Below are 24,811 nucleotides of genomic sequence, written 5' to 3'. Positions count from 1 at the left end.
GAGGAAGTGAGGAGCGCCTCTGCCCGGCCGCCCCGTCCGGGAGGAAGTGAGGAGCGCCTCTGCCCGGCCACCCACCGTCTGGGAAGTGAGGAGCGCCTCTGCCCGGCCGCCCCGTCTGGGAAGTGAGGAGCACCTCTGCCCGGCCGCCCCATCCGGGAAGAAGTGAGGAGTGCCTCTGCCCGGCCACCCACCGTCTGGGAAGTGAGGAGCGCCTCTGCCCGGCCGCCACGTCTGGGAAGTGAGGAGCACCTCTGCCCGGCCGCCCCGTCTGGGAAGTGAGGAGCGCCTCTGCCCGGCCGCCCCGTCTGGGAAGTGAGCAGCGCCTCTGCCCGGCCACCCCGTCCGGGAAGAAGTGAGGAGCGCTTCTGCCCGGCCGCCCCGTCCGGGAAGAAGTGAGGAGCGCCTCTACCCGGGCGCCCCGTCCGGGAAGAAGTGAGGAGCGCCTCTGCCCGGCCGCCCCGTCCGGGAAGAAGTGAGGAGCGCCTCTGCCCGGCCGTCCCGTCCGGGAAGAAATGAGGAGCGCCTCTGCCCGGGCGCCCCATCCGGGAAAAAGTGAGGAGCGCCTCTGCCCGGCCGCCCCATCTGGGAGGTGAGGAGCGCCTCTGCCCGGCCACCCACCGTCTGGGAAGTGAGGAGCGCCTCTGCCCGGCCGCCCCGTCTGGGAAGTGAGGAGTGCCTCTGCCCGGCCACCCATCGTCTGGGAAGTGAGGAGCGCCTCTGCCCGGCCGCCCCGTCCGGGAAGAAGTGAGGAGCGCCTCTGCCCGGCCGCCCTGTCCGGGAAGAAGTGAGGAGCGCCTCTGCCCGGCCGCCCCGTCTGGGAAGTGAGGAGCGCCTCTGCCTGGCTGCCCCGTCCGGGAAGAAATGAGGAGCGCCTCTGCCCGGGCGCCCCATCCGGGAAGAAGTGAGGAGCGCCTCTGCCCAGCCGCCCCATCTGGGAGGTGAGGAGTGCCTCTGCCCGGCCACCCATCGTCTGGGAAGTGAGGAGCGCCTCTGCCCGGGCGCCCCGTCCGGGAAGAAGTGAGGAGCGCCTCTGCCCAGCCGCCCCGTCTGGGAAGAAGTGAGGAGCGCCTCTGCCCGGCCGTCCCGTCCGGGAAGAAATGAGGAGCGCCTCTGCCCGGGCGCCCCATCCGGGAAAAAGTGAGGAGCGCCTCTGCCCGGCCGCCCCATCTGGGAGGTGAGGAGCGCCTCTGCCCGGCCACCCACCGTCTGGGAAGTGAGGAGCGCCTCTGCCCGGCCGCCCCGTCTGGGAAGTGAGGAGCGCCTCTGCCCGGCCGCCCCGTCTGGGAAGTGAGGAGCGCCTCTGCCCGGCCACCCACCGTCTGGGAAGTGAGGAGCGCCTCTGCCCGGCCACCCACCGTCTGGGAAGTGAGGAGCGCCTCTGCCCGGCCGCCCCGTCTGGGAAGTGAGGAGCACCTCTGCCCGGCCGCCCCGTCTGGGAAGTGAGGAGCGCCTCTGCCCGGCCACCCACCGTCTGGGAAGTGAGGAGCGCCTCTGCCCGGCCACCCACCGTCTGGGAGGTGAGGAGCGCCTCTGCCCGGCCACCCACCGTCTGGGAGGTGAGGAGCGCCTCTGCCCGGCCACCCACCGTCTGGGAGGTGAGGAGCGCCTCTGCCCGGCCGCCCCGTCCGGGAGGAAGTGAGGAGCGCCTCTGCCCGGCCGCCCCGTCCGGGAGGAAGTGAGGAGCGCCTCTGCCCGGCCGCCCTGTCCGGGAGGAAGTGAGGAGCGCCTCTGCCTGGCCGCCCCGTCCGGGAAGAAGTGAGGAGCGCCTCTGCCCAGCCACCCACCGTCTGGGAAGTGAGGAGCGCCTCTGCCCGGCCGCCCCGTCCGGGAAGTGAGGAGCACCTCTGCCCGGCCGCCCCATCCGGGAAGAAGTGAGGAGCGCCTCTGCCCGGCCACCCACCGTCTGGGAAGTGAGGAGCGCCTCTGCCCGGCCGCCCCGTCTGGGAAGTGAGGAGCGCCTCTGCCCGGCCACCCCGTCCGGGAAGAAGTGAGGAGCGCCTCTGCCCGGCCGCCCCGTCCGGGAAGAAGTGAGGAGCGCCTCTACCCGGGCGCCCCGTCCGGGAAGAAGTGAGGAGCGCCTCTGCCCGGCCGCCCCGTCCGGGAAGAAGTGAGGAGCGCCTCTGCCCGGCTGCCCCGTCCGGGAAGAAGTGAGGAGCGCCTCTGCCCGGCCGCCCCATCTGGGAAGTGAGGAGCGCCTCTGCCCGGCCACCCATCGTCTGGGAAGTGAGCAGCGCCTCTGCCCGGCCGCCCCGTCCGGGAAGAAGTGAGGAGCGCCTCTGCCCGGCCGCCCCGTCCGGGAAGAAGTGAGGAGCGCCTCTGCCCGGGCGCCCCGTCCGGGAAGAAGTGAGGAGCGCCTCTGCCCGGGCGCCCCGTCCGGGAAGAAGTGAGGAGCGCCTCTGCCCGGCCGTCCCGTCCGGGAAGAAATGAGGAGCGCCTCTGCCCGGGCGCCCCATCCGGGAAAAAGTGAGGAGCGCCTCTGCCCGGCCGCCCCATCTGGGAGGTGAGGAGCGCCTCTGCCCGGCCACCCACCGTCTGGGAAGTGAGGAGCGCCTCTGCCCGGCCGCCCCATCTGGGAAGTGAGGAGCGCCTCTGCCCGGCCGCCCCGTCCGAGAAGAAGTGAGGAGCGCCTCTGCCCGGCCGCCCCGTCCGGGAAGAAGTGAGGAGCGCCTCTGCCCGGCCGCCCCGTCCGGGAAGAAGTGAGGAGCGCCTCTGCCCGGCCGCCCCGTCCGGGAAGAAGTGAGGAGCGACTCTGCCCGGCCGCCCCGTCCGGGAAGAAGTGAGGAGCGCCTCTGCCCGGCCGCCCCGTCCGGGAAGAAGTGAGGAGCGCCTCTGCCCGGCCGCCCCGTCCGGGAAGAAGTGAGGAGCGCCTCTGCCCAGCCGCCCCGTCTGGGAAGAAGTGAGGAGCGCCTCTGCCCGGCCGTCCCGTCCGGGAAGAAATGAGGAGCGCCTCTGCCCGGGCGCCCCATTCGGGAAGAAGTGAGGAGCGCCTCTGCCCGGCCGCCCCATCTGGGAGGTGAGGAGTGCCTCTGCCCGGCCACCCACCGTCTGGGAAGTGAGGAGCGCCTCTGCCCGGCCGCCCCGTCTGGGAAGTGAGGAGCGCCTCTGCCCGGCCGCCCCGTCTGGGAAGTGAGGAGTGCCTCTGCCCGGCCACCCATCGTCTGGGAAGTGAGGAGTGCCTCTGCCCGGCCGCCCCGTCCGGGAAGAAGTGAGGAGCGCCTCTGCCCGGCTGCCCCGTCCGGGAAGAAGTGAGGAGCGCCTCTGCCCGGCCGCCCCGTCCGGGAAGAAGTGAGGAGCGACTCTGCCCGGCCGCCCCGTCCGGGAAGAAGTGAGGAGCGCCTCTGCCCGGCCGCCCCGTGTCTGGGTAGAAGTGAGGAGCTCCTCTGCCTGGCTGCTCCATCTGGGAGGTCTACCACGGAGGCCAGAAGCAATGTGGGGGCTGGACGTGGTGGCTCACGCCTGTGGTCCCGGCACTCTGGGGGGCGAGGCGGGTTGATCACTTCGGGCTGAGTTCAAGACCAGTCTGGCCAACTTGGCGAAACATGAAGAATACAACAGACAAACCAACCAACCAACTCAGTGACAACAAAACAGGTCTACCCTGGAGTCATACTCTAATTTTTTCTATTTTCCTCCCTTTCTGATCCTTTATCCCGCTTTCTTTTTCTTCCTCTTCCTTCTCCCTCTTCTTTGTCAAATAGAGGATTGAGTTATTATCGCTGATCCATATAAAGTCCCTCTCTCATTTATTTTAACTCCCACCCCCCATTTCTATTCCCGAACTTCCCATGTGCAACCTTCCTAATATGTTTGATACGCATCTTTTTGTTTGTATGTATTTTTAGAAAATGTTTATTGTTTTTGTATGCAAAAAAAAATTAATAAACCTACTCACCATTGCAGAAAAAAAAAAATTGAAAACCAAATATCCATCAACTAACAAATGGATAAATAAAATACTGTGGTTGGGTGTGGTGGCACATGGGTAATAATCCCAGCCCTTTGGGAGGCTGAGGCAGGTGGATCGCTTGAGGCGAGGAGTTCCAGTCCAGCCTGAGCAACAAAGCAAGACCTCGTCTCTACAGAAAAAAAAATTAAAAATTAGCCAGGCAGGGCCGGGTGCAGTGGCTCACACTTGTGATCCTGGCACTTTGGGAGGCCAAGGTGGGTGGATCACTTGAGCTCTGGAGTACAAGACCATCCTGGACAACATGGTGAAACCCCATCTCTACCAAAAATATAAAAATTAGTCAGGTATGGTGATGCTTGCCTGCAGTCTTAGATACTCAGGAGGCTGAGGCAGGAGGACCCCTTGAGCCCAGGAGGTTGAGACTGCAGTGAGCTATGATCATGCCACTATACTCCAGCCTGGGTGACAGAGCAAGACTCTTGGTCTCCAAGAAAACAAAAACAAAAAACAAGGCCTCCAGTGCACACTAAGTTTTGAGAAACACGGGTATAATGCATTGCAAAGGTGAGAGACAGGAGTCATATCATAGCATGATCAGAGCTGATGTTTACTGAGTGTTGACATGATCTCATGTAGTTTCCAAAAGCACCTTATGAAGTGCTGGTGCTATTATTATCCCATTGGACAGATCAGGAAACTGAGGTGCAGAGAGGTGAAGTGACTTGCCCAAGGTCATAGAGCTAGTGAATGGCAGGGTTGGCACCTGAAAGTCAGTTCCTTCTGCCCCCAAAGCCCATGCTATTAACCAGTGGGTCAGCATTTCCTAGATCTGGGCCCACAAACATCACTGGTCATGATGGAGTAGTCTCAGGGGGAACTTGTGTGTTCATTTTAAACTCCAGTAGTTACATAACTATTTATAGTAGAAAATACATATGTATTACCTCAAACTCATGATTTTAATAATGTTTCCCTTTAAAATAACTGAATTTATATTAAAGGTTAGTTGCTTTAATGAAAAATATTAAGTAAATAAAAGTACTGTTAGGTTCGGATATGGCAAATATAGTAGAAAGGGTAACAATGAAGTATGAGAAACACTAAGCCAGACTCAGTTTTTTTTTTTTTTTGAGACAGAGTCTTGCTCTGTTGCCCAGGCTGGAGTGCAGTGGCGCAATTTCAGCTCACCACAACCTCTGCCTCCTGGGTTCAAGCAATTCTTGTGCCTCAGCCTTCCAAGTAGCTGGGACTACAGGTGCGTGCCACCACACCTGGCTAATTTTTTATATTTTTAGTAGAGATGGGGTTTTGTCATGTTGTCCAGGCTGGTCTCAAACTCTTGACCTCAGGTGATCCGCCCGCCTCAGCCTCCCAAAGTGCTGGGATTACAGGCATGAGCCACGGCGCCTGGCCCAGACTCAGTTTAATATAAAAATATGTATCAATTTATACATTTTACTGTGTATATAAACTGTACCTAAATAACAGGACTATAGGCCAGGAGCAGTGGCTCATGCTTGTAATCTCAGTACTTTGGGAGGCCGAGGCAGGACTGCTTGAGCTCAAGAGTTCAAGACCAGCCTGGGTAACATAGGAAGATCACGTCTCTAAAAAAAAAAAAAAAAAAAAAAAAAATTAGCTGGGCTTGGTGGTGTGCACTTGTAGTCCCAGCTACTTGGGAGGCCAAGGTATGAGGATTGTTTGAGTCTAGGAGGTCAAGGCTACAGTGAGCCATGACTGTGCCACTGCACTTCAGCCTGGGTGACAGAGTGCAACCTGTCTCTAAAAATAAAAAAATAATAATAAAATAAAATGCCTCAGGTGCCAACCCTGCCATTCACTAGCTCTATCTACTCACTGATGGAACGGTGAGTAGACAGATTTGATGGGGGCTAGACTACATGATAAAGCAACTGTAACAAAATGTTAACATAGAACAGGGTGGTGCATACTGAGGACAATTCATTGCACAATTCTTTCCACTTCTCTGAAAACTTTCATGCTGGAAAGAATGTCCAACATGATTGTTTACAGATTGTCCCAAACAACGAATGCATGAATGAATGAATACGTAAGGCCTCAAAGACGGCAGAGGCCAGGCACAGTGGCTCACACCTGTAATCTCAGCACTTTGGGAGGCCAAGGTGGGTGGATCACCTGAGGTCATGAGTTTGAGACCAGCTTGGCCAACATGGCAAAATGCCGTCTGTACTAAAAATATAAAAATTAGCCGGACATGGTGGTGCCCACCTGTAATCCCAGCTACTCGGGAGGCTGAGGCAGAATTGCTTGAACCGGGAAGTGGAGGTTGCAGTGAGCCAAGATCATGCCATTGCACTCCAGCCTGGGTGACAGAGCGAGACTCTGTCAAAACAAACAAACAACAACAACAAAAAAAACAAAAAAAGGGAGAAAACTGCTGACATACCTTCTCTATGCTGTCTATATATAGGAAAGTGGGCATGTATTACTTTCATAATAAAACTTTCTTTTTAGAGACAAAAATGGCACAAGAAGTCCACGGATAAAATTGGCATTTATTCAGAGGGCATGATGCCAGGAAGAAACTCCCCGAGTGGGAGACAATGGCTGGCCCCCCCTGCAAGGGGAACAAGGCCTCAGCCTTTCCCTACTCCCAGCCCTGCTGGGAAGACCGGGAGCACAGTTCGTGGAGGGTCTCTGTGGTGGGCCTGGGTATATGACCTGTCCCTCTGCCCACAGGTGAATGCGATCTGCGTCCCGAGGATCCCGAGTATCAGGAGAGCTGGCAGAGGAAGTCGTGCAGAGGCAAAGCCAGGAGCCCCGACAGGGAGATCCCCAGCGTGTCAGAGATGCAGGTGGCCGCCATTGCAAACTCCCGGTGCTCATCACTGGTCTGGGAGGGCAGAGAGCAGGGGCGAGGCTTCAGTCCCAGACATCCCTGCCCTGGGTGTCCCTGGACAGGCCACCCAAAGCCCTTGCCCGGCCGGTGCTGACCTCCAGGGCGATGTTGTGGAAGGTGTTCACGTAGGCTGCACCTCCCAGGAGCCCCTCATACAGAATGATCAGGAAGACGAGGTAGATGCTTGGCAGAAAGCCGAACCACACGTCCGCCAGCAGGAATGCCAGGTTGAGGCACTGTGAGCAGAGGGAGAGGCTGAGCCTGGGACCAGGGCAGGGCAGGGAGGGAGAGGGAGCCTCCCCTCCAGGGGCCCCTGGTTCTAGGAGATACTGGTGAAGGAGAGGGCTGCCAGGTCTAGATAAAATCTCAACACCAGCCCAGTGCGGTGGCTCACATCTATAATCCCAGCACTTTGGGAGGCTGAGGTGGGCAGATCACCTGAGGTCAGGATTTCGAGACCAGCCTGGCCTGGTCTCTACTAAACATGGTAAAACCCCATCTCAACTAAAAATACAAAAATTAGCTGGGTGTAGTGGTCCTGTAGTCCCAGCTACTTGGGAGGCTGAGGCAGGAGAATTGCTTGAACCTGGGAGGCAGAGGCTGCAGTGAGCCAAGATTGCAGCACTGCACTCCAGCCTGGGCAACAGAGAAAGACTCCATCCCCCCCCAAAAGAAAAAATTCTTAACCTCAGCCTGGTGCGGCGGCTCATGCATGCAATACCAGCACATTGGGAGACCAAGGTGGGATGATCACTTGAGGCCAGGAGTTCGAGACCAGCCTGGGCAACATAACAAAACTCCATCTCTACAAAAAATTTAAAAATTAGTTGAAGGCTGGGCGCGGTGGCTCACGCTTGTAATCCCAGCACTTTGGGAGGCCGAGGTGGGCAAATCACGAGGTCAGGAGATTGAGACCACGGTGAAACCCCGTCTCTACTAAAAATACAAAAAATTAGCTGGGCATGGTGGCGGGCGCCTGTAGTCCCAGCTACTCGGAGAGGCTGAGGCAGGAGAATGGCGTGAACCCGGGAGGTGGAGCTTGCAGTGAGCCGAGATTGCGCCACTGCACTCCAGCCTGGGCGACAGAGCGAGACTCCGTCTCAAAAAAAAAAAAAATTAGTTGAGCATGGTGGCACGCACCTGCAGTCCCAGCTACTCGGGAGTCTGAGACAGGAGGATTGCTTGAACCCAGGAGGTGGAGGCTGCAGTAAGCTATGATTGTGCCACTGCACTCCAGCCTGGGTGACAGAGCAAGATCCTGTCTCAAAAAAAAAAAAAAGGCTTCTTAAAGGAAGTGGGACCATCAAAACCAGGATTTCTCAATTGCAGCACTCTTGGCATTTGGTGCTGGTTGTTGTGCATGGTGAGGGCTGTCCTGTGTATAGCAGCACATTTAGCAGCATCCCTGGCCTCTGCCCGCTAGATGCCCATAGCATCCCTCAGTTGTGACAACCAAAGAATGCCTGCAGACGTTGCCAAACATCCCCGGGGCAGCAAAATTGCCCCCATTTGAAAAACCGCTGGTTCACTACGGTAAAACAAGGTGGGAGTAGCCAGGCATCCTATTCAGCTGGGCTCGAACTCCTGGCCTCAAGCAGTCACTGCCCCGCTGCCTCAGCCTCCCAAAGTGCTGGGATTATAGGCAGGAGCCACCGCACCTGGCCAGGAAGCCTCCTTGATCCCCACTCCAGGGTGTAGGTCCCGCCTCTGTGCCCCAGTCTCTCAGGGAGGTGCCATTCTCCCAGCCCTGACCACGCCACATTGCCTCTTGTGCAGTGTGTAGGCCTCCTCCTGACGGTTCATACTTTCTGTATATGTAAGAATCGCCTAGGGATCTAGGTACAAATGCCCCAAGCGGGGCTTACCCTAGAGGTCCTAATTCATTAAATCTGAGGTGGACTTAAAGATGAGCATTAAAAAGGACACACCTCTAGCCAGGTGTGGTGGCTCATGCCTGTAATCCCAGCACTTTGGAAGGCCAACGCTGGTGGATCACCTGAGGTCAGGAGTTCAAGACCAGCCTGGCCAACATGGCAAAACCCCATCTCTACTAAAAAATACAAAAATTAGTCAGGTGTGGTGGCACGCGCCCGTAATCCCAGCTACTCAGAAGGCTGAGGCAGAAGAATCGCTTGAACCCGGGAGGCGGAGGCTGCAGTGAGCCAAGATCACACCATTGTACTCCAGCCTGAGCTACAAGAGTGAAACTCTGTCTCTAAAAAACAAAACAAAACAAAACAAAAAATTTGCTGGGCGTGGTGGCGCGCACCTGTAATCCCAGCTACTCGAAAGGCTGAGGCTTGAGAATCGCTTGAATCTGGGAGGCAGAGGTTGCAGTGAGCCAAGATTGCACCGCTACATTCCAGCCTGGGCAACAGAGCGAGACTTCATCTCAAAAAACAAAACAAAACAAAAAACATTATAGCTAAAAACATGTAGCTTAAAACCATAAGCTACATGTTTCAGTGGTATCTAGAAGCACCCTGAGTTATAAATTTGGGGTTTTGTGGGTACAAACCCTGGGCTTGCAGCTCAGATAAATAAGGAAGGAGGCTGGAGGATATTTACATGCTTTTGCCATAATATTAAAGTGTAATCTTTTTTTTTTTTTGAGATAGGGTCTCACCCAGGCTGGGATACAGTGGCATGAATATGGCTCACTGCAGCCTGGAACTCCTGGGCTAAAGCGATCCTCCTGCCTCAGCCTCCCGAGTAGCTGGGATTACAGGTGAATGTCACCACACCCTGTTGTTGTTTTTTGTAGAGATGAAGTCTCGTGATGTTACCAGGCTGCTCTCTCAAACTCCTGGGCTCAAGCAATTCTCCCACCTGGCTTATTTTTTTTTAAAATTTTTTTGTAGAGATGGAGTCTCACTATGTTGCCCAGTCTGGTCTCAAGCTCCTGGCTTCAAGTGATCCTCCCACCCTAGCCTCCAAAAGCATTGGGATTACAGTTGTGAGCCACAATACCTGGCCTAAAGTATAATCTCTATTTCTGTATTTTGCTATCACAGAATTGAGTTCCTAAGTCTTTTTTTTTTTTTTTTTTTTTTTGGAGATGGAGTCTCACTCTGTGGCCCAGGCTGGAGTACAGTACTGCGATCTCAGCTCACTGCAACCTCCATCTCCTGGGTTCAAGCAATTCTCCTGCCTCAGCCTAGCGAGTAGCTGGGATGACAGGCAGGTGCCAGCACACCTGACTAATTTTTGTATTTTTAGTAGAGATGGGGTTTCACTGTGTTGGCCAGACTGGTCTCGAACTCCTGATCCTGACCTCAGGTGATTCACCTACCTTGGCCTCCCAAAGTGCTGGGATTACAGGTGTGAGCCACCAGGACTGGCCAAGTTCCTAAATTTCAAGGGCAGAGGACTTTCCTGTCACAGTTGACAGTTTATTGTAACAGTTACCTGCAGGGGTGTGGATTTCTAGCCTTGAAACAATGAATGCTGGTTATATGAAACTCCTTTTATTAGACTGTTGTAAGGAAGGGTGTTTGTGCCCTTAAAGCTGTAAACTACTGTTTGCCAAGGGCAGTTGAATTTGCTCACCACTCTTAAGATAAATAACCCATTGACTACAAAGTCACCGATTCTATTATAATTAACTATCTAGAATAAAGGAACTGTACATTTTCTTATAGTTAGAAACATTATTTGAAAGCCTGCCTCTTTGCATGAGTTAAGTGACCTATGATCATGCCACTGTACTCCAGCCTGGGCGACAGAGGAAGGTCCTGACTTTTTCTTTCTTTTTACTTTTTCTGGGAGACAGGGTCTCGCTCTGTTGCCTAGGCTGGAGTGCAGTGGCATGACCTTGGTTCACTGCAGCCTTGACCTCATGGGCTCAAGTGATCCTCCCACCTCAGCTTCCCAGTAGCTAAGACTACGTAAGACTACAGGTGTGCGCCACTACACCTGGCTAATTTTTGTAGAGATGTGATTTTGCCATGTTGCCCAGGCTGGACTTGAACTACCAGGCTCAAATGATCCACCTGCCTCAGCCTCCCAAAGTGCTGGGATTACAGGCATGAGCCACGTGGCCTGGCCCAATCCCAATGCTTAAAACACACACACACACACAGTACAAAACCTTGTTCTTCGATTCTTTCTCTCATCTCTATTTCTTACAACTACCCTGAAAAATAGGTATTGGCCACACTCAACTTATACATGAGGAAATTGAGGCTCAGAGAGGTTCTGAGACCTGCCCTTAGTCACACAGTGGCTGAGTACTGAAGCTCGGTTTTGCTTGGCTCCTGAGGCTATACATTTTACATGGAGCCCTGCTGGACTTTGGTTCCCTGTACTAAGAAATGATAGCATTTTGGGAGGCTGAGGCCGGCAGATCACCTGAGGTCAGGACCAGCCAATATGGCAAAACCCCATCTCTACTAAAAATACAAAAATTAGCCAGGTATGGTGGCAGGCGCTTGTAATCCCAGCTACTTGGGAGACTGAGGCAGGAGAATCACTTGAACCCGGGAGGCAGAGGTTTCAGTGAGCCAAGATTGCGCCACTGCACTCCAGCCTGGACGACAGAGCAAGATTCTGTCTCAAAAAAAAAAAAAAAAAAAAAAAAAAAAATTACACTTCTCACTGATAGTGGGAAGCAGAGGGGTTTGGGGAAGCTGGGAGCCAAGGTGGGAGTGGAGTGAGGGGCAGGGGTTTGGTACCTGCATCAGGGCCAGGGCCCAGGTGAAACGGATGCGACAGCAGCGGAGAGAAGAGCGGGAGGCAAAGACGCCAGCCTGGTACAGCATCTGGTACCTGAGGTTAGGGTAGGGGGTAGGAGAGGAGACTCCTCCGGGGAACATCCCGCTCCCCCGGGTGCCTACTGGGCAGGGCAGCCGCATCACCACGGCGCCCTCCCAGCCCACTGCCTTCGCTCCTCTTACCAGCGGTATTGCTGAGCATGACTCAGGGAAGTGTTCCGGAAAAAGAGGAGTTCAAACTGCAGCAAACACCAGACAGGGGAGATGGATGGGGCCCTGTGGGTCCCAGCCCCAATCGCCACCTCCACACCCCTCCCAGCACCCCTCACTCACGAGTCCCTGGTTGATGAAATACTCGGCGAAGTAAACCACGACCAAGGGGACAATGTACCACAGCAGACCCTGGAAAAGGCGGAAGATATAAGCGGGGGGCCCGGAGGTGAGCAACCCCCACAGGGACACACCCCAGCCATCATCCGAACCTTGAACACTGTCCACCTTTCCCGAAGGGAGAGGCTGGAGCTGGAGCCTGCAGGGGAACAGAGAGAGAAGGGCAGATAAAGTTTTCACACTGAAGACTCGGCAAAGAGGCGCCGATGTGACAGAATTAACTAGACCACGCAACAGTGGGAACTCACTTACATGCCACTGGGTTGGACACTTAAAAATGGTTAAAATGGCTGGGCGCAGTGGCTCATGCTTGTAATCCCAGCACCCTGAGAGATTGAGGCGGGGGGATCACCTGAGGTCAGGAGTTCAGGACCACCCTGGCCAACATGGAGAAACCCCATCTCTACTAAAAATACAAAAATTAGCCATGTGTGGTGGCAGGTGCCTGTAATCCCAGCTACTCGGGTGGCTGAGGCAGGAGAATCACTTGAACCCGGGAGGCAGAGGTTGTAGTGAGCTGAGATTGCGCCATTGCACTCCAGCCTGGGAAACAAGAGTGAAACTCCGTCTCAAAAAAATAAAATAAGATAAAAAAAAAAATAAAATGGTAAACTTCGAGTAATATACATACTTTACCATGATGAAAAAAAAAAGCTAACCAGGTGAGACCTCTTCATGTCTCTTTGATTTTTAATTTTTTTTATTTTTTGAGACAGAGTCTCACTCAGTTGCCCAGGATGCAGTGCGATGGTGCAATCTCGGCTCACTGCAGCCTCCGCCTCCCGGGTTCAAGTGACTCTCATGCTTCAGCTTCCCAAGTAGCTGGGACTACAGGCATGCACCACCATGCCTGGCTAATTTTTATATTTTTAGTAGAGATGGGGTTTCACCATGTTGGCCAGACTGGTGTCAAACTCTTGATCTCAGATGATCCATCTGCCTCGGCCTCCCAAAGTGCTGGGATTACAGGTGTGAGCCACCACCCCTGGCCAATGTCTCTTGTACAGCTCCACAGCTGGCCATTGGCCCACCCTGCCCAGTCTCACTGGCCATTCTCTGGTTCTAGAACATCCCAGCTTATCCCCACCGCAGGGCCTCAGCACTTGTGATTGGAATGCCCGGCACATGGTAAGTACTCAGTTAATACCCCTCCTTCTCTCCCTCCCTTCCTTCCTTTCTTTTCTTTCTTTTTTTTTTTGCGACAAGGTCTTGCTCTGTTGCCCAGGCTGGACTCAAACTCCTGAGCTCAAGCGGTCCTCCTGCCTCAGCCTCCCAAAGTGCTGGGATATTACAGGCATCAGCCACTGTGCTCGGCCTCAACAAGTATTTCTCAAATAGACAAAGGCTTTTCCCATAACCAGTACACTCACTCTCTTTCCCCTCTTAACTTTGCCTATTGCAGAGAGGAAAAGGCCAAACCCAGAGAGAAAGAAAGTGACCTCTCTGAGGGTCTGTGTCTCCTACCTGGCTTTGACTCAGGGGCCTCGGTTCCTATGAGGGGCTGCCGGGCTGCGCTCTCTGCCTCTTTGTCCCCTCCAGGGTCCTGGGCCTCAGGAGATGTGAGCAACAAGAAATAGCTAGGAGTAGGATGAAGTCAGGGTCAGAAAACCCTACTGGCTGAGAAGGTCCCCAGGAACCGTCTAGGCCACTTTTCCCAGGGAACACCTCTACCTTTGAACACTTCCAAAGATGGGTAGCTCACTGCCTCTAAGGCGCCTACGCTGTGCTGGAGAGCTCCAATTGTGGACAAAGGCTTCCTTCTTTGGAGCTGAATTTATCTCCTTGTTGTTCCTATTCATGGGCCTTTGTTTTGATTTTTTTCAGAGACAGGGTCTTCCTCCATCACCCAGGCTGGAATGCAGTGGTGCAATCATAACTCACTGCAGCCGTGACCTCACAGGCTCAAGCAATCCTCCCGCCTCAGCCTCCAAAGTAGTTGGGACTACAGGCATGTGCCACCAAGCCCGCCTCATATTTTCCATTTTTTGTTTAAATGGAGTCTCGCTATGTTGCCCAGGCTGGTCTCAAATTTCTTGTCTCTAGTGGTCCTCCAGCCTCAGCCTCCTAAAGCACTGGGAATACAGCTGTGAGCCACTGTGCTCAGCAGGCCCTCGTTTGGACTGCTGGCTCATACCTAACGAGTCAGTTCTGTTTTCTGGCCATTATTATTCTAATGGTTGCTCTAGCTCCCATTAATTATACGTTCACTCTGTGCTAGGCCAGAACTTCCTCGATTTTAGTCACTTGGGTTCTGGCTTCATGTTATTTGCCATATCCATATTCCTCCTGTATATATCTATTTTTACTTAATATTTTTTCTTTAAATGGACTCAGTTTTTCTACCTAGACTTGTCCTAAGCACTAATCTGGTGAAGGGCCAGGTGTGACTGGCTAGTTCAAAGTGTGTGTTTTTTTTTTTTTTTTTAGATGGAGCCTTGCTCTGTTGCCCAGCCTGGAGTGCAGTGGCACGATCGCAGCTCACTGCAACCTCTGCCTCCTGGGTTCAAGCGATTCTTCTCCTCAGCCTCCTGAGTAGCTGGGACTACAGGCAAGTGCCACCAAGCCTGGCTAATTGTTGCATTTTTAGTAGAGACACGGTTTCACCATATTGGCCAGGCTGGTCTCAAACTCCTGACCTCGTGATCCACCTGCCTCAGTGTCCCAAAGTGCTGGGATTACAGGCATGAACCACCATGCCCGGCCAAAGTGTTTTCTAATATGCATGAAAATACACAGAACTAATCAGGCCGGGCGCGGTGGCTCACGCCTGTGTTCCCAGCATTGTGGGAGGCCAAGGTAGGCGGATCACTTGAGGTCAGGAGTTTGACACCAGCCTGGCCAACACAGTGAAACTCCATCTCTACTAAAAATATAAAAAATTAGCCAGGCATGGTGGCATGGGCCTGTAGTCCCAACTACTCGGGAGGCTGAGGCAGGAGAATCACTAGAGCCTGGGAGGCCAAGGCTGCAGTGAGCTGAGATCACACTAGCCACTGCACTCCAGCCTGAGTGACATAACGAGACTCTGTCTCAAAAAAAAAAAAAGAAAAGGGAGCTGCCAGGCTGGTTGCCCTGGCACTCGGAGAGGTGAGGCTACACATTCAAGGCCAACCTCGTCAACACTGATTAAAAAAAAAAAAAAAAAAGGCCGGGCGCGGTGGCTCACGCTTGTAATCCCAGCACTTTGGGAGGCCGAGGCGGGCGGATCACGAGGTCAGGAGATCGAGACCACAGTGAGACCCCGTCTCTACTAAAAATACAAAAAATTAGCCGGGCGTGGTGGCGGGCGCCTGTAGTCCCAGCTACTCGGAGAGGCTGAGGCAGGAGAATGGCGTGAACCCGGGAGGCGGAGCTTGCAGTGAGCCGAGATTGCGCCACTGCACTCCAGCCTGGGCGACAGAGCGAGACTCCGTCTCAAAAAAAAAAAAAAAAAAAAAAGGAACTAATAAAATAAAGTCCATCCTCATCCTACTTCTAATCACCTTGGGAACCACACTGTGCTGAATGCATTACCCTCATCACCTCCAAGGAAAACAAGAATGACTGCCATTTGAGATATGGGGAAACTGAGGGTTCAGAGAGGTGGAGTAACTTGTTCAATGCTACAAAGCTAAAAAGTGGCAGCTCCAGGACTCACACCCAGGGCTATCAGAGTCCAGATTCCACCTCCCTTCAGAGCAAGGTAGGGACTTGAAGATGGAAATCACAATCAAGTTTTCTTTTCTTTTTTTTTTTTCCCTTAGACAGAGTCTCACTCTGTCGCCCGGGCTGGAGTGCAATGGTGTGATCTCGGCTCACTGCCACCACTGCCTCCAGGGTTCAAGCGATTCTCCTGCCTCAGCCTCCTGAGTAGTTGGGACTACAGGCACCTGCCACCACACCTGGCTAATTTTTGTATTTTTAGTAGAGATGGGGTTTCACCATGTTGGCCAGGCTGGTTTCCTGACCTTAGGCGATCTGCCCTCCTTGCCCTCCCAAAGTGCTGGGATTACAGGCATAAGCCACCACGCCCGGCCATGGCCAAGTTTTCTCTACTTGGACCCCTCTCCCTCCCAGCTCAGGGCAGCTCACCTGGCCAGCAGCAGTGCAGGGATACCCAGCATGGACAGCAGGGTCTGCTGCGGGGAGAGGCCGGCCTGGGTGAGCCCCAGGTAGGACAGGGCCCCCAGCAGCCCAGCTCCCCCAGTCCCTGAGGACCACCAGGAGATCACGGCCCTGGGAAGGAGAACACAGGAACATTCAGGAGGACCAAGGCTGACCATGGGACAGCCTCTCCCCACACTCCCTGCTCCACCTGCTTACCTGGGGTAGAAGGCAGTGAGGGAGAGGAAGGTGACCTCCCCGAGGCCTGATGAGATGCTAGCGAAGACCACACCTGGGGGGAGGACAAGCACTGGGATGGTCACACCTTGCCTTGCCACATTGCCCAGGCCCCTAATGTGTCTGGCCATGGCCTCCTCAGTATCAGCTCATAGAGGCTCCAACAGATCCCATGCATAGGCCAGGTTCCAGGTCTGAAGCAAGGCCTACTCCCCGGCGTGTCCCTTCATGGAGAATGGTACCTCCATCCACCCAGTTATCAGACCAGGGGCAGTCATGCACCCTTGATGTCTCTGCCCCTTCATCCGTCTTTTTCTTTTCTTCTCTTTTTGGAGATGGAGTCTCGCCCTGTCACCCAGGCTGGAGTATAGCAGCGTGATCTTGGCTCACTGCAACCTCTGCCTCCCAGGTTCAAGAGATTATTCTCCTGCCTCAGCCTCCCGAGTAGCTGGGATTACAGGCTCGTGCCACCACACCCAGCTAATTTTTGTATTTTTGGTAGAGACGGGGTTTCTCCATGTTGGCCAGGCTGGTTTCGAACTCCTGACCTCAGGTGATGCGCCCGCCTCGGCTTTCCAAAGTGCTGGGATTACAGGCATGAGTCACTGTGCCCGGCCCATCAAAGAGTCTTGACTTTGTTCACCTCAATCTCTGTCTAATTCATCCATTTTCTCCCATCTCCTCCACTGCCTACCCCTCCAAATTGTCCCAGTCTCCCATCTCCTACTGCTGATAGCCCTAGCAGGCTTCTAAAGGTGACAGAATGAATCCCTTTCCTCTGGGAGGCTGGGGAAACTCTTCCCACAAATGCTTTGATGCGGTTCCTTGGGGTCCCCCATCTGACACAGAACCACACACTCACCACACAGGCTGGTCCCCACGGAATGAGAAAAGGCAACCAGGATGAAGCTTCCAGCAGCACAAATCCCACTGACGAGAACCCGGGGGCTGAGGGGGTGAGAAGGGAAGGGAGGGGGAAGGTCAGTCTCTACTCTCAGCATCTCAGCCCTCCTGGCCTCCCCTTTCTCAGCTCCTGCCCACCCTGCCTCCCACTACCCCCACCCAGACCTGTAGGGCAGCAGGTGAAGGCCAAGAGGAGCCAACAATTTGATGACGAGTGTGGGGAGGATGTCCGCCAGGAGCACGGCCTGGGACAGGAGAATAGAGTGAGACCCCAGAGCTTCCAGGGGACAACCCTCCCAACCAAGTGGCCAAGGAGAGGCAGGAGCTGGTCAAAGAGGCCTGCTACAAACACAGGCTCTGGAGTCAGGCACACCTGGGTTCAAGTCTCAGCTCTGCCACTCCTTAGCTGTGTGTCAAGAGTTTATATTTTCTGAGCTTCAGTTTCCTCATCTGGAAAACGGGAATATCATAGTGCCTAGCTCACAGGACTACTGTGTGGATTAAATGAGCTAATATATGGTATAGACAGAAAGGACTCAGAAACTTTATATATACATTTTGAGACTGAGTCTCATTCTGCCACCCAGGCTGGAGTGTAGTGGCTCGATCTCAGCTCACTACGACCTCCACCTCCCAGGTTCAAGTGATTCTCCTGCCTCAGCCTCCCGAGTAGCTGGGATTACAGGCACGCACCACCACGCCTGGCTAATTTTTGTATTTTTAGTACAGATGGGGTTTCACCATGTTGGCCAGGCTGGTCTCGAACTTCTGGCCTCAAGTGATCCATCTGCCTCAACTTCAGAAATTATATTAAGGTCTCAATTATTACATATATATATATTTTAATTTTTTTCCTTAAGGTAGGGTCTCACTATACTGCCCAGGCTGGTCTCAAACTCCTAGGCTCAAGTGATCCTCCCACCTTGGTCTCCCAAAGTGCTGGGATTATAGGTGTGAGCCAATGCGCCCAGCCCAGGTCTCAACTGTTTTAATCATGACAGGCCCAGCTGGGTAGTGAAGGGCTGGGAGAGGGGTCTGTAGACCCAGGGGCCCTGGGTCAGGCAAGGACCAGGTGAGATGAGTACGCACAGCCGTAGAGACAGAGTTGCAGTCAAATCGTGATGAGCTGTTGTGGGGGATCGGCGTTGGGCCTGGGTCCACCTAATGGGAGAAAAGCATGTCTTTCACCCTGGAGGCAGAGGGATAGACACACAGAGCCTAGCTCCCGTCCCAGCTCTGCCTTCACTTGAAGGATGGCTTTGGGTCAGCAGTGACTGGCTTCTCAGGACCTCAGCGTCTCTGCATGCACAATGAAGAGGGGGTTTCCATAAGAGTCTCACCCTACTAGACCACAGGCCACAGATAGCCCTGTAAATGGACTTTGTTTAGATAACATTCAAGAGTTTTCTTTTTTTTTGAGATGGAGTCTCACTCTGTTGCCCAAGCTAGAGTGCAGTGGTGTGATCTTGGCTCATTGCAACTTCCGCCTCCTGGCTTCAAGCAATTCTCCTGCCTCAGCCTCCTGAGTAGCTCAGACTACAGGTGTGTGCCACCACACCCAGCTAGTTTTTGTATTTTTAGTAGAGTCAGAGTTTCACCATGTTGGCCAGGCTGGTCTCAAACTCCTGACTTCAAGTGATCCGCCAGCCTCAGCCTCCCAAACTGCTGGGATTACAGGTGTGAGCCACTGCACCCAGCCAGAGACTGGCAACTTTACTCCCCCTTGTCCCACCCCCTCATCTTCCCACAGGGACTAACCATGGTCGTGGTGGTAGAGAGTCACTTACGTGGCTCTGGTTTCCTGATGTCCTCTCGTGGCTAAGGATGTCATGGGCGGCACTCAGCATCACCACATAAGAGAAGTTGTTGCAAAGGCCCAGCAGCCTGGAAGGAGCAGGACAGGTCTCAACTCCCTCCTCATCCTGCAGCCATCTGTAGCCTTTGTGCTAAACCTCCCCTTACCTGTGCCCTTCAATCAGCTCCCTCTTTTTTTTTTTCCTCTATCACCAGATCCCACCTTCATTCAATGCTGGGGTCAAAAATACAGGCTTTGGTGCTTGGGCAAGATAGTGAGACCCCTATCTCTACAAAAAATTTAAAAATTCGCCAGGTGTGGTGGCTCACGCTGTAGTCCCAGCTACTTGGGAGGCTGAGGTGGGAGATTGCTTGAGTCCAGGAGTCAGAGGCTGCAGTGAACTGTAATCATGCCACTGCACTCCAGCCTGGGTGACAGAGCAAGACCTTGTCACAAAAATAAAAAATAAAAAGGAAGAGGCCGGGTGCAGTGGCTCACACCTGTAATTCCAGCACTTTGAGGGGCTGAGGTGGGTGGATCACCTGAGGTCGGTAGTTCGAGACCAGCCTGACCAATATGGAGAAACCCCATCTCTACTAAAAAATACAAAATTAGCCGGGCGAAGTTGCACATGCCTGTAATCCTAGCTACTCAGGAGGCTGAGGCAGGAGAACCACTTGAACTCGAAAGGCGGAGGTTGCGGTAAGCCGAGATTGCGCCACTGCACTCCAGCCTGGGCTACAAGAGCGAGACTCTATCTCAAAAAAAAAAAAAAAAAAAAAGAAATAGGGGCTTTGGAATCACAGACTTGGATTCACTTCCAGCCTCCAAGGCCTCTCCCAGAAACTCCCTGTGACCACTCTCTCCTCTGAGCTCCCATTGTGACTCAGTTCCTGGGGCATTTCTCATCCTCTGATGCACTGCGGTACAGTTAAAAAAAAAAAAAAAAAAATCCTGGGGCAGCCCGGCGCAGTGGCTCACACCTGTAATCCCAGCACTTTGGGAGACCGAGGCGGGTGGATCGTGAGGCCAGGAGTTCGAGACCATCCTGGCCAACATGACAAAACCCCGTCTCTACTAAAAATACAAAAATCAGTTGGGCGTGGTGGCTCCCGCCTGTAATCCCAGCTACTTTGGAGGGCGAGGCACAAGAATCGCCTGAATTGGGAGGCAGAGGTTGCAGTAAGCCAAGATCACACTTTTTTGAAACTCTGTCTCAAAAAAAGAAAAAAAAAGAAAAGAAAAAAATCCTGGGGCTCGAAACCAAAAGGACTGTGTTCAAGCCCCAAGTCTGCTGTTTAGTAGTCTCAGTCTACTCATGTGTAAAATGGGCATACAAATTTCTCCCCCAACTGTCCCTCCAACAGAATGCTGTACAGATCAAAACAAGATAAGACCAAAGGCCTTTAGGATACAGGAAGAGTTCCGTTTGTTTACTCTCACCTCCCAGAGCTGCACTCACAGTGATGGGAGGGAATCTGGGTCGGGTGCCAGAGATTTCATCAGGGGCCTTTTCACAAGCCTTTCAAGTAGAACTACAATACTACTCTTCCCATGAACTACAATACTACCCTTCCCATTTGACTGTAGAGGAACCAGGGTCAGAGAGGTTAAGTGACTCTTCCAAATAGTACAAGGGAAGCCATTTTCAACCCAATCTAGAAGTGGGTTGAGGATCCAAGTCCTCAATGTTTAGGTTAATGCTAGAAGTATTTCCCGAGGCTTGGTATTTGAATGATTTTAGAAGGTATGTGGATGACCTTTTAAAAAGTTTCAGGGCGGGGCAAGGTGGCTCACGCCTGTAATCCCAGCACTTTGGAAGGTGAAGGCAAGCGGATCACCTAAGGTCAGGAGTTCCAGACCAGCCTGACCAACATGGTGAAATCCTGTCTCTACTAAAAATACAAAAAATTAGCTGTGTCTGGTGGCGCACGCCTGTAATCCCAGCTACTCGGGGGTGCTGAGACAGGAGAATCGCTTGAACCTGGGAGGCGGAGGTTTCGGTGAGCCGAGATCGTGCCACTGCTCTCCAGCCTGGGTGACAGAGTGAGACTCTGTCTCAAAAATAAAATAAAATTAAAAAAAAAGAAAAAAAAGCCGGGCGCGGTGGCTCACACCTGTAATCCCAGCACTTTGGGAGGCCGAGGCGGGTAGATCACAAGGTCAGGAGATCAAGATCATCCTGGATAACGCGGTGAAACCCCATCTCTACTAAAAATACAAAAAAATAGCCGGGCGTGGTGGCAGGTGCCTGTAGTCCCAGCTACTCGGGAGGCTGAGGCAGGAGAATGGTGTGAAACTGGGAGGTGGAGTTTGCAGTGAGCCAAGATTGCGCCACTGCACTCCAGCCTGGGCGACAGAGAGACTCCATCTCAAAAAAAAAAAAAAAAAGGTTCAGGCCCGGCATGGTGGCTCATCTCAGCACTTTGGAAGGTTGAGGTAGGTGGATCACTTGAGGCCACGAGTTTGAGACCAGCCCAGGTCCCATAGTGAGACTCCATCTCTATAAAAAAATTTAAAAATTAGCCAGATGCGGTGGTGCACGCCTGTAGTCACAGCTACTTGGAGGCTGAGGTGGGAGAATCACTTGAGCCCAGGAGTTCCAGGCTGCAGGGAGCTGTGATTGCACCACTACATTCCAACCTGGGCAACAGAGCAAGACCCTGTCTCAAAAAGCAAAAAAAAAAAAAAAAAGATAAAAAAAATTAAAAAAATAAAAAGTTTTAGTAGTGATGCATTTATTTAAACGTTCATTAGGAAAACGCTGGTTTTCCATGTGGAGTCGTGATTTAAAGTTTTCTTAATCTTTTTTTTTTTTTTTTGAGACAGAGTCTCGCTCTATCGCCCAGGCTGGAGTGCAGTGGCGCAATCTCGGCTCACTGCAAGCTCCGCCTCCCGGGTTCACGCCATTCTCCTGCCTCAGCCTCTCCGAGTAGCTGGGACTACAGGCGCCCGCCACTACGCCCGGATAATTTTTTTGTATTTTTAGTAGAGACGGGGTTTCACCGTGGTCTCGATCTCCTGACCTCATGATCCGCCCGCCTCGGCCTCCCAAAGTGCTGGGATTACAAGCGTGAGCCACCGCGCCCGGCCAAGTTTTCTTTTTAAAAATATGTGCATTAAAAAACGTTCAAGGCTGAATTGACTGGAGGAAAAAAGTAAATAATCCTACAGGTGGTATGAGGATCTTGCTAAATCCGGAAGGTGATAAGGAGTGAAGTTTGGAAATTTTACATGCTTCCCCCGGGGCAAACCAGTAGATTCAGTAAATACTTGTGGGTTCAGCTCCTTTGCGCAGCTTAACTCTTCCCCCTCTCCTCCTGTCACTTCCCTCTTCTCATGCCATTGTCACTTGCTGAACTCTCAGGCCACTCACCAGAAGCCCACCGCGTTCTTCCAATGCGCGCCCTGATGGTCCAACAGAGGGAGCCGTGGCTCCGGGACGGTCTCCTCCCCTGGGAGAGCGAGAAGAGGGCACGACCCCCACCCATTCTCAGGTGCACGACGGCTCCATGCGTGTCCTCCCGGGGCCGAGTCAGCTCTCACTCCCCTCAGGTGGGCTGCGAGCCAGAGGTGGTCGCTCCATGAGGGTGGGCGGGCATACTCACCCTCGGAATCCGAAAAGCGCCGCCGCGAGCCCGCACAGCCTCCCATCGCATCAAGTTCAGGTTCCCCGAGGGTCCAGGGTCATAGAGTGTCCAAAGGGAGGGATGAGGGTCTGCGACAGGTGACAAGGATCAACGCCCGATTGCCGGTTTCAGCTCCGGCTTGTCTAGGGCACTCGCGCCCCGCGATCCATCAAGGAAGCTGGGGGCTCCATCTCGAGCGCCCTACGACCCACCACGCCCCACCACGCCCCACCTATCGTACTCTGCCCCCGCCCCGTCTACAGCAAGGACCCTGAGGCCTGTACCTTTAAGAGCAGCAGAATGTTCTGCACTAAGCAGAGGCAGGTTGTCGGATCACGTGACAGCACCCGCGTGTTCCCGCATCACGTGCTGAGAGGTTTCCCTACTTCCGGGTCCTCTCTGTCTTCGCTTTGGGCCTTCTCGGCTTCGGAGCGTGAGAAAGGGAGGGGCCGGAGAACCCTGGAACCGCAGGTTTTATTTTTTATTTATTTATTTATTTTTTATTTTTTTATTTTTTGATAAGGAGTCTCTCTCTTTCGCCCAGGCCGGAGTGCAGTGGCGCTATCTCGGCTCACTGCAAGCTCCGCCTCCCGGGTTCACGCCATTCTCCTGCCTCAGCCTCCTGAGTAGCTGGGATTACAGGCGCCCGCCACCGCGCCCGGCTAATTTTTTGTATTTTTAGTAGAGACGGGGGTCTCACCGTGTTAGCCAAGATGGTCTCGATCTCCTGACCTAATGTGATCCGCCCGCCTCGGCCTCCCAAAGTGCTGGGATTACAGGCGTGAGCCACCGCGCCCGGCCGGAACCGCAGGTTTTAAACTGGAGTGGGTGGGAGCAGCAAGCAGAGCCGTGACCTTAGATCAGTGGAGCCCAAGACCGAGACGGTATCCTGCCAGCACCAGTCATGGCTGTGGGAGGCTTCAGCTCCTTTCCTTCAGCACTCACTTGCCAGAAACAAATATGGCCACCTGCCTACTCCCTTTTTTTTTTTTTTTTTTTTTTTTTTTTGAGGCAGGACTGTTTCTGGTTGCGAACAAAGACGACCAGCTTCAGGTCATTCTTATCCCCATCTGTTGACCTTACAAATTGTTTTAGAGACCTAAATAAACATAACACTCATCTAAGGGGATTTTGTGGATGATCTATTGGCAGTATCCAAGATGTTAAGAGATCCCTACTTCCAAATTATCCTAGAACTAAAAAATATCACAGCACTTCAACCCCTGGTGTTACAGATGAGAAAACCAAGGTACAAATATATATATATATGTATATATACAAACCAAGGTACAAATATATATATATATATATGTATATATACATACATATAAAACAAAAATTAGCCGGGCATGGTGGCGCATGCCTGTAGTCACAGGTACCTTGGAAAAACTCCTGAGCTCAAGCAATCCACACACCTTGGCTTCCCAAAGTGCTAGGACTACAGGTGTGAGCCACTGTACCTGGCCAGACTAAATGATTTTAAGGCCTAAGATTCTGATGCTGTGATTTCATCGAATTGCCCCAATTGGAATAGGAAAGTGGGGCTGGGGAGGGGAGAAGGAGGGTATGGACGAGAAGTACAGCAAGGTCACTTTATGTAGTTCCAAATAAGGAATCATACCCTTACCTTCTTCTAGGTGGAAAGCGGCATCCTGCATTCTCTTCTTGTCCTTGGCCTCATCTCTGCTATGGGCTGTGCCACCTCTATATGCTCTTTCTCACCACCAGGCCTTCAGAATGCGGTTTGAAATGTGCCCTCTTGTCTGGGCGTGGTGGCTCATACCTGTCATCCCAGCACTTTGGGAGGCCGAGGTGGGCAGGTCACCTGAGGTCAGGAGTTCGAAACCAGCCTGGCTAACATGGTGAAACCCTGTCTGTACTAAAGATACAAAAATTAGCCAGGCGTGGTGGTGCGCACCTGTAATCCCAGCTACTTGGGAGGCTGAGGCAGGAGAATCACTTGAACCCGGGAGGCAGAGGTTGCAGTAAGCCGAGATTGCGCCACTACACTCCAGCCTGGGTGACAGAGTGAGACTGTCTCAAAAAAAAAAAAAGAAAAAGAAATGTGCCTTCTCTAGTGTGCCTCCCAGGTCACTCAGCTGATGGAAAATGGAATCCTACTAACATGCAGGGCTCTAGAAATTCAGCAGCGTTTCATACATGGCATCTGCCATCAAGGAAGTCACAGGAAGGTGGGAGGAAGACACAGATAGCCACAATATAAAGTTTAGCCAAGTTTTCTTTTGCAAGCCTAATCATAGATAAGGGGATGCA

General features: G+C 53.2%; 1 protein-coding gene across 16 annotated transcripts; it reads right to left on the bottom strand.

Annotated features, from left to right (window-relative positions):
* Positions 1–6,424: 6,424 nt before the first annotated feature.
* Positions 6,425–24,391, bottom strand: CLN3 (CLN3 lysosomal/endosomal transmembrane protein, battenin). Of its 16 annotated transcripts, none has more exons than XM_063612022.1 (16): positions 24,165–24,315; positions 22,822–22,996; positions 22,517–22,626; positions 22,285–22,363; positions 18,872–18,997; positions 18,203–18,274; positions 17,073–17,158; positions 16,193–16,265; positions 15,962–16,105; positions 13,355–13,467; positions 11,983–12,029; positions 11,834–11,902; positions 11,684–11,739; positions 11,462–11,555; positions 6,884–7,024; positions 6,425–6,782 (listed from the first exon to the last, which is right to left on the bottom strand). In XM_063612022.1, exons 3-16 carry the CDS (start codon positions 22,560–22,562, stop codon positions 6,663–6,665), a joined length of 1,266 nt encoding a protein of 421 aa, XP_063468092.1. In that variant the 5' UTR covers positions 22,563–22,626; positions 22,822–22,996; positions 24,165–24,315; the 3' UTR covers positions 6,425–6,662. The 16 variants fall into 16 exon arrangements, with proteins under 16 accessions (XP_063468092.1, XP_055154260.1, XP_055154262.1 ...); XM_055298285.2 differs by adding an exon at positions 17,279–17,358 and having other exon boundaries at positions 18,901–18,997; positions 22,285–22,626; positions 24,165–24,313; XM_055298287.2 differs by adding an exon at positions 17,279–17,358 and having other exon boundaries at positions 18,901–18,997; positions 22,517–22,996; positions 24,165–24,303.
* Between the last annotated feature and the right edge of the window lie 420 nt (positions 24,392–24,811).

Source organism: Symphalangus syndactylus, chromosome 11 (assembly GCF_028878055.3).
Source record: "Symphalangus syndactylus isolate Jambi chromosome 11, NHGRI_mSymSyn1-v2.1_pri, whole genome shotgun sequence".
Classification (NCBI taxonomy): domain Eukaryota; kingdom Metazoa; phylum Chordata; class Mammalia; order Primates; family Hylobatidae; genus Symphalangus; species Symphalangus syndactylus.
Note: the sequence above shows the minus strand (reverse complement) of the source record. Positions and strands in the feature narration are given on the sequence as shown.

Excerpts from the sequence above, each read along its gene's own strand:
- CLN3 (XM_055298283.2), bottom strand. The coding sequence starts at position 22,562 with ATGGGAGGCTGTGCGGGCTCGCGGCGGCGCTTTTCGGATTCCGAGGGT. Across the intron at positions 18,275-18,900 it reads CATCAGGAAACCAGAGCCAC|GTGGACCCAGGCCCAACGCC; the intron begins GTAAGTGACTCT and ends TTCTCCCATTAG. Across the intron at positions 6,783-6,883 it reads TCCACAACATCGCCCTGGAG|ACCAGTGATGAGCACCGGGA; the intron begins GTCAGCACCGGC and ends CTGCCCTCCCAG.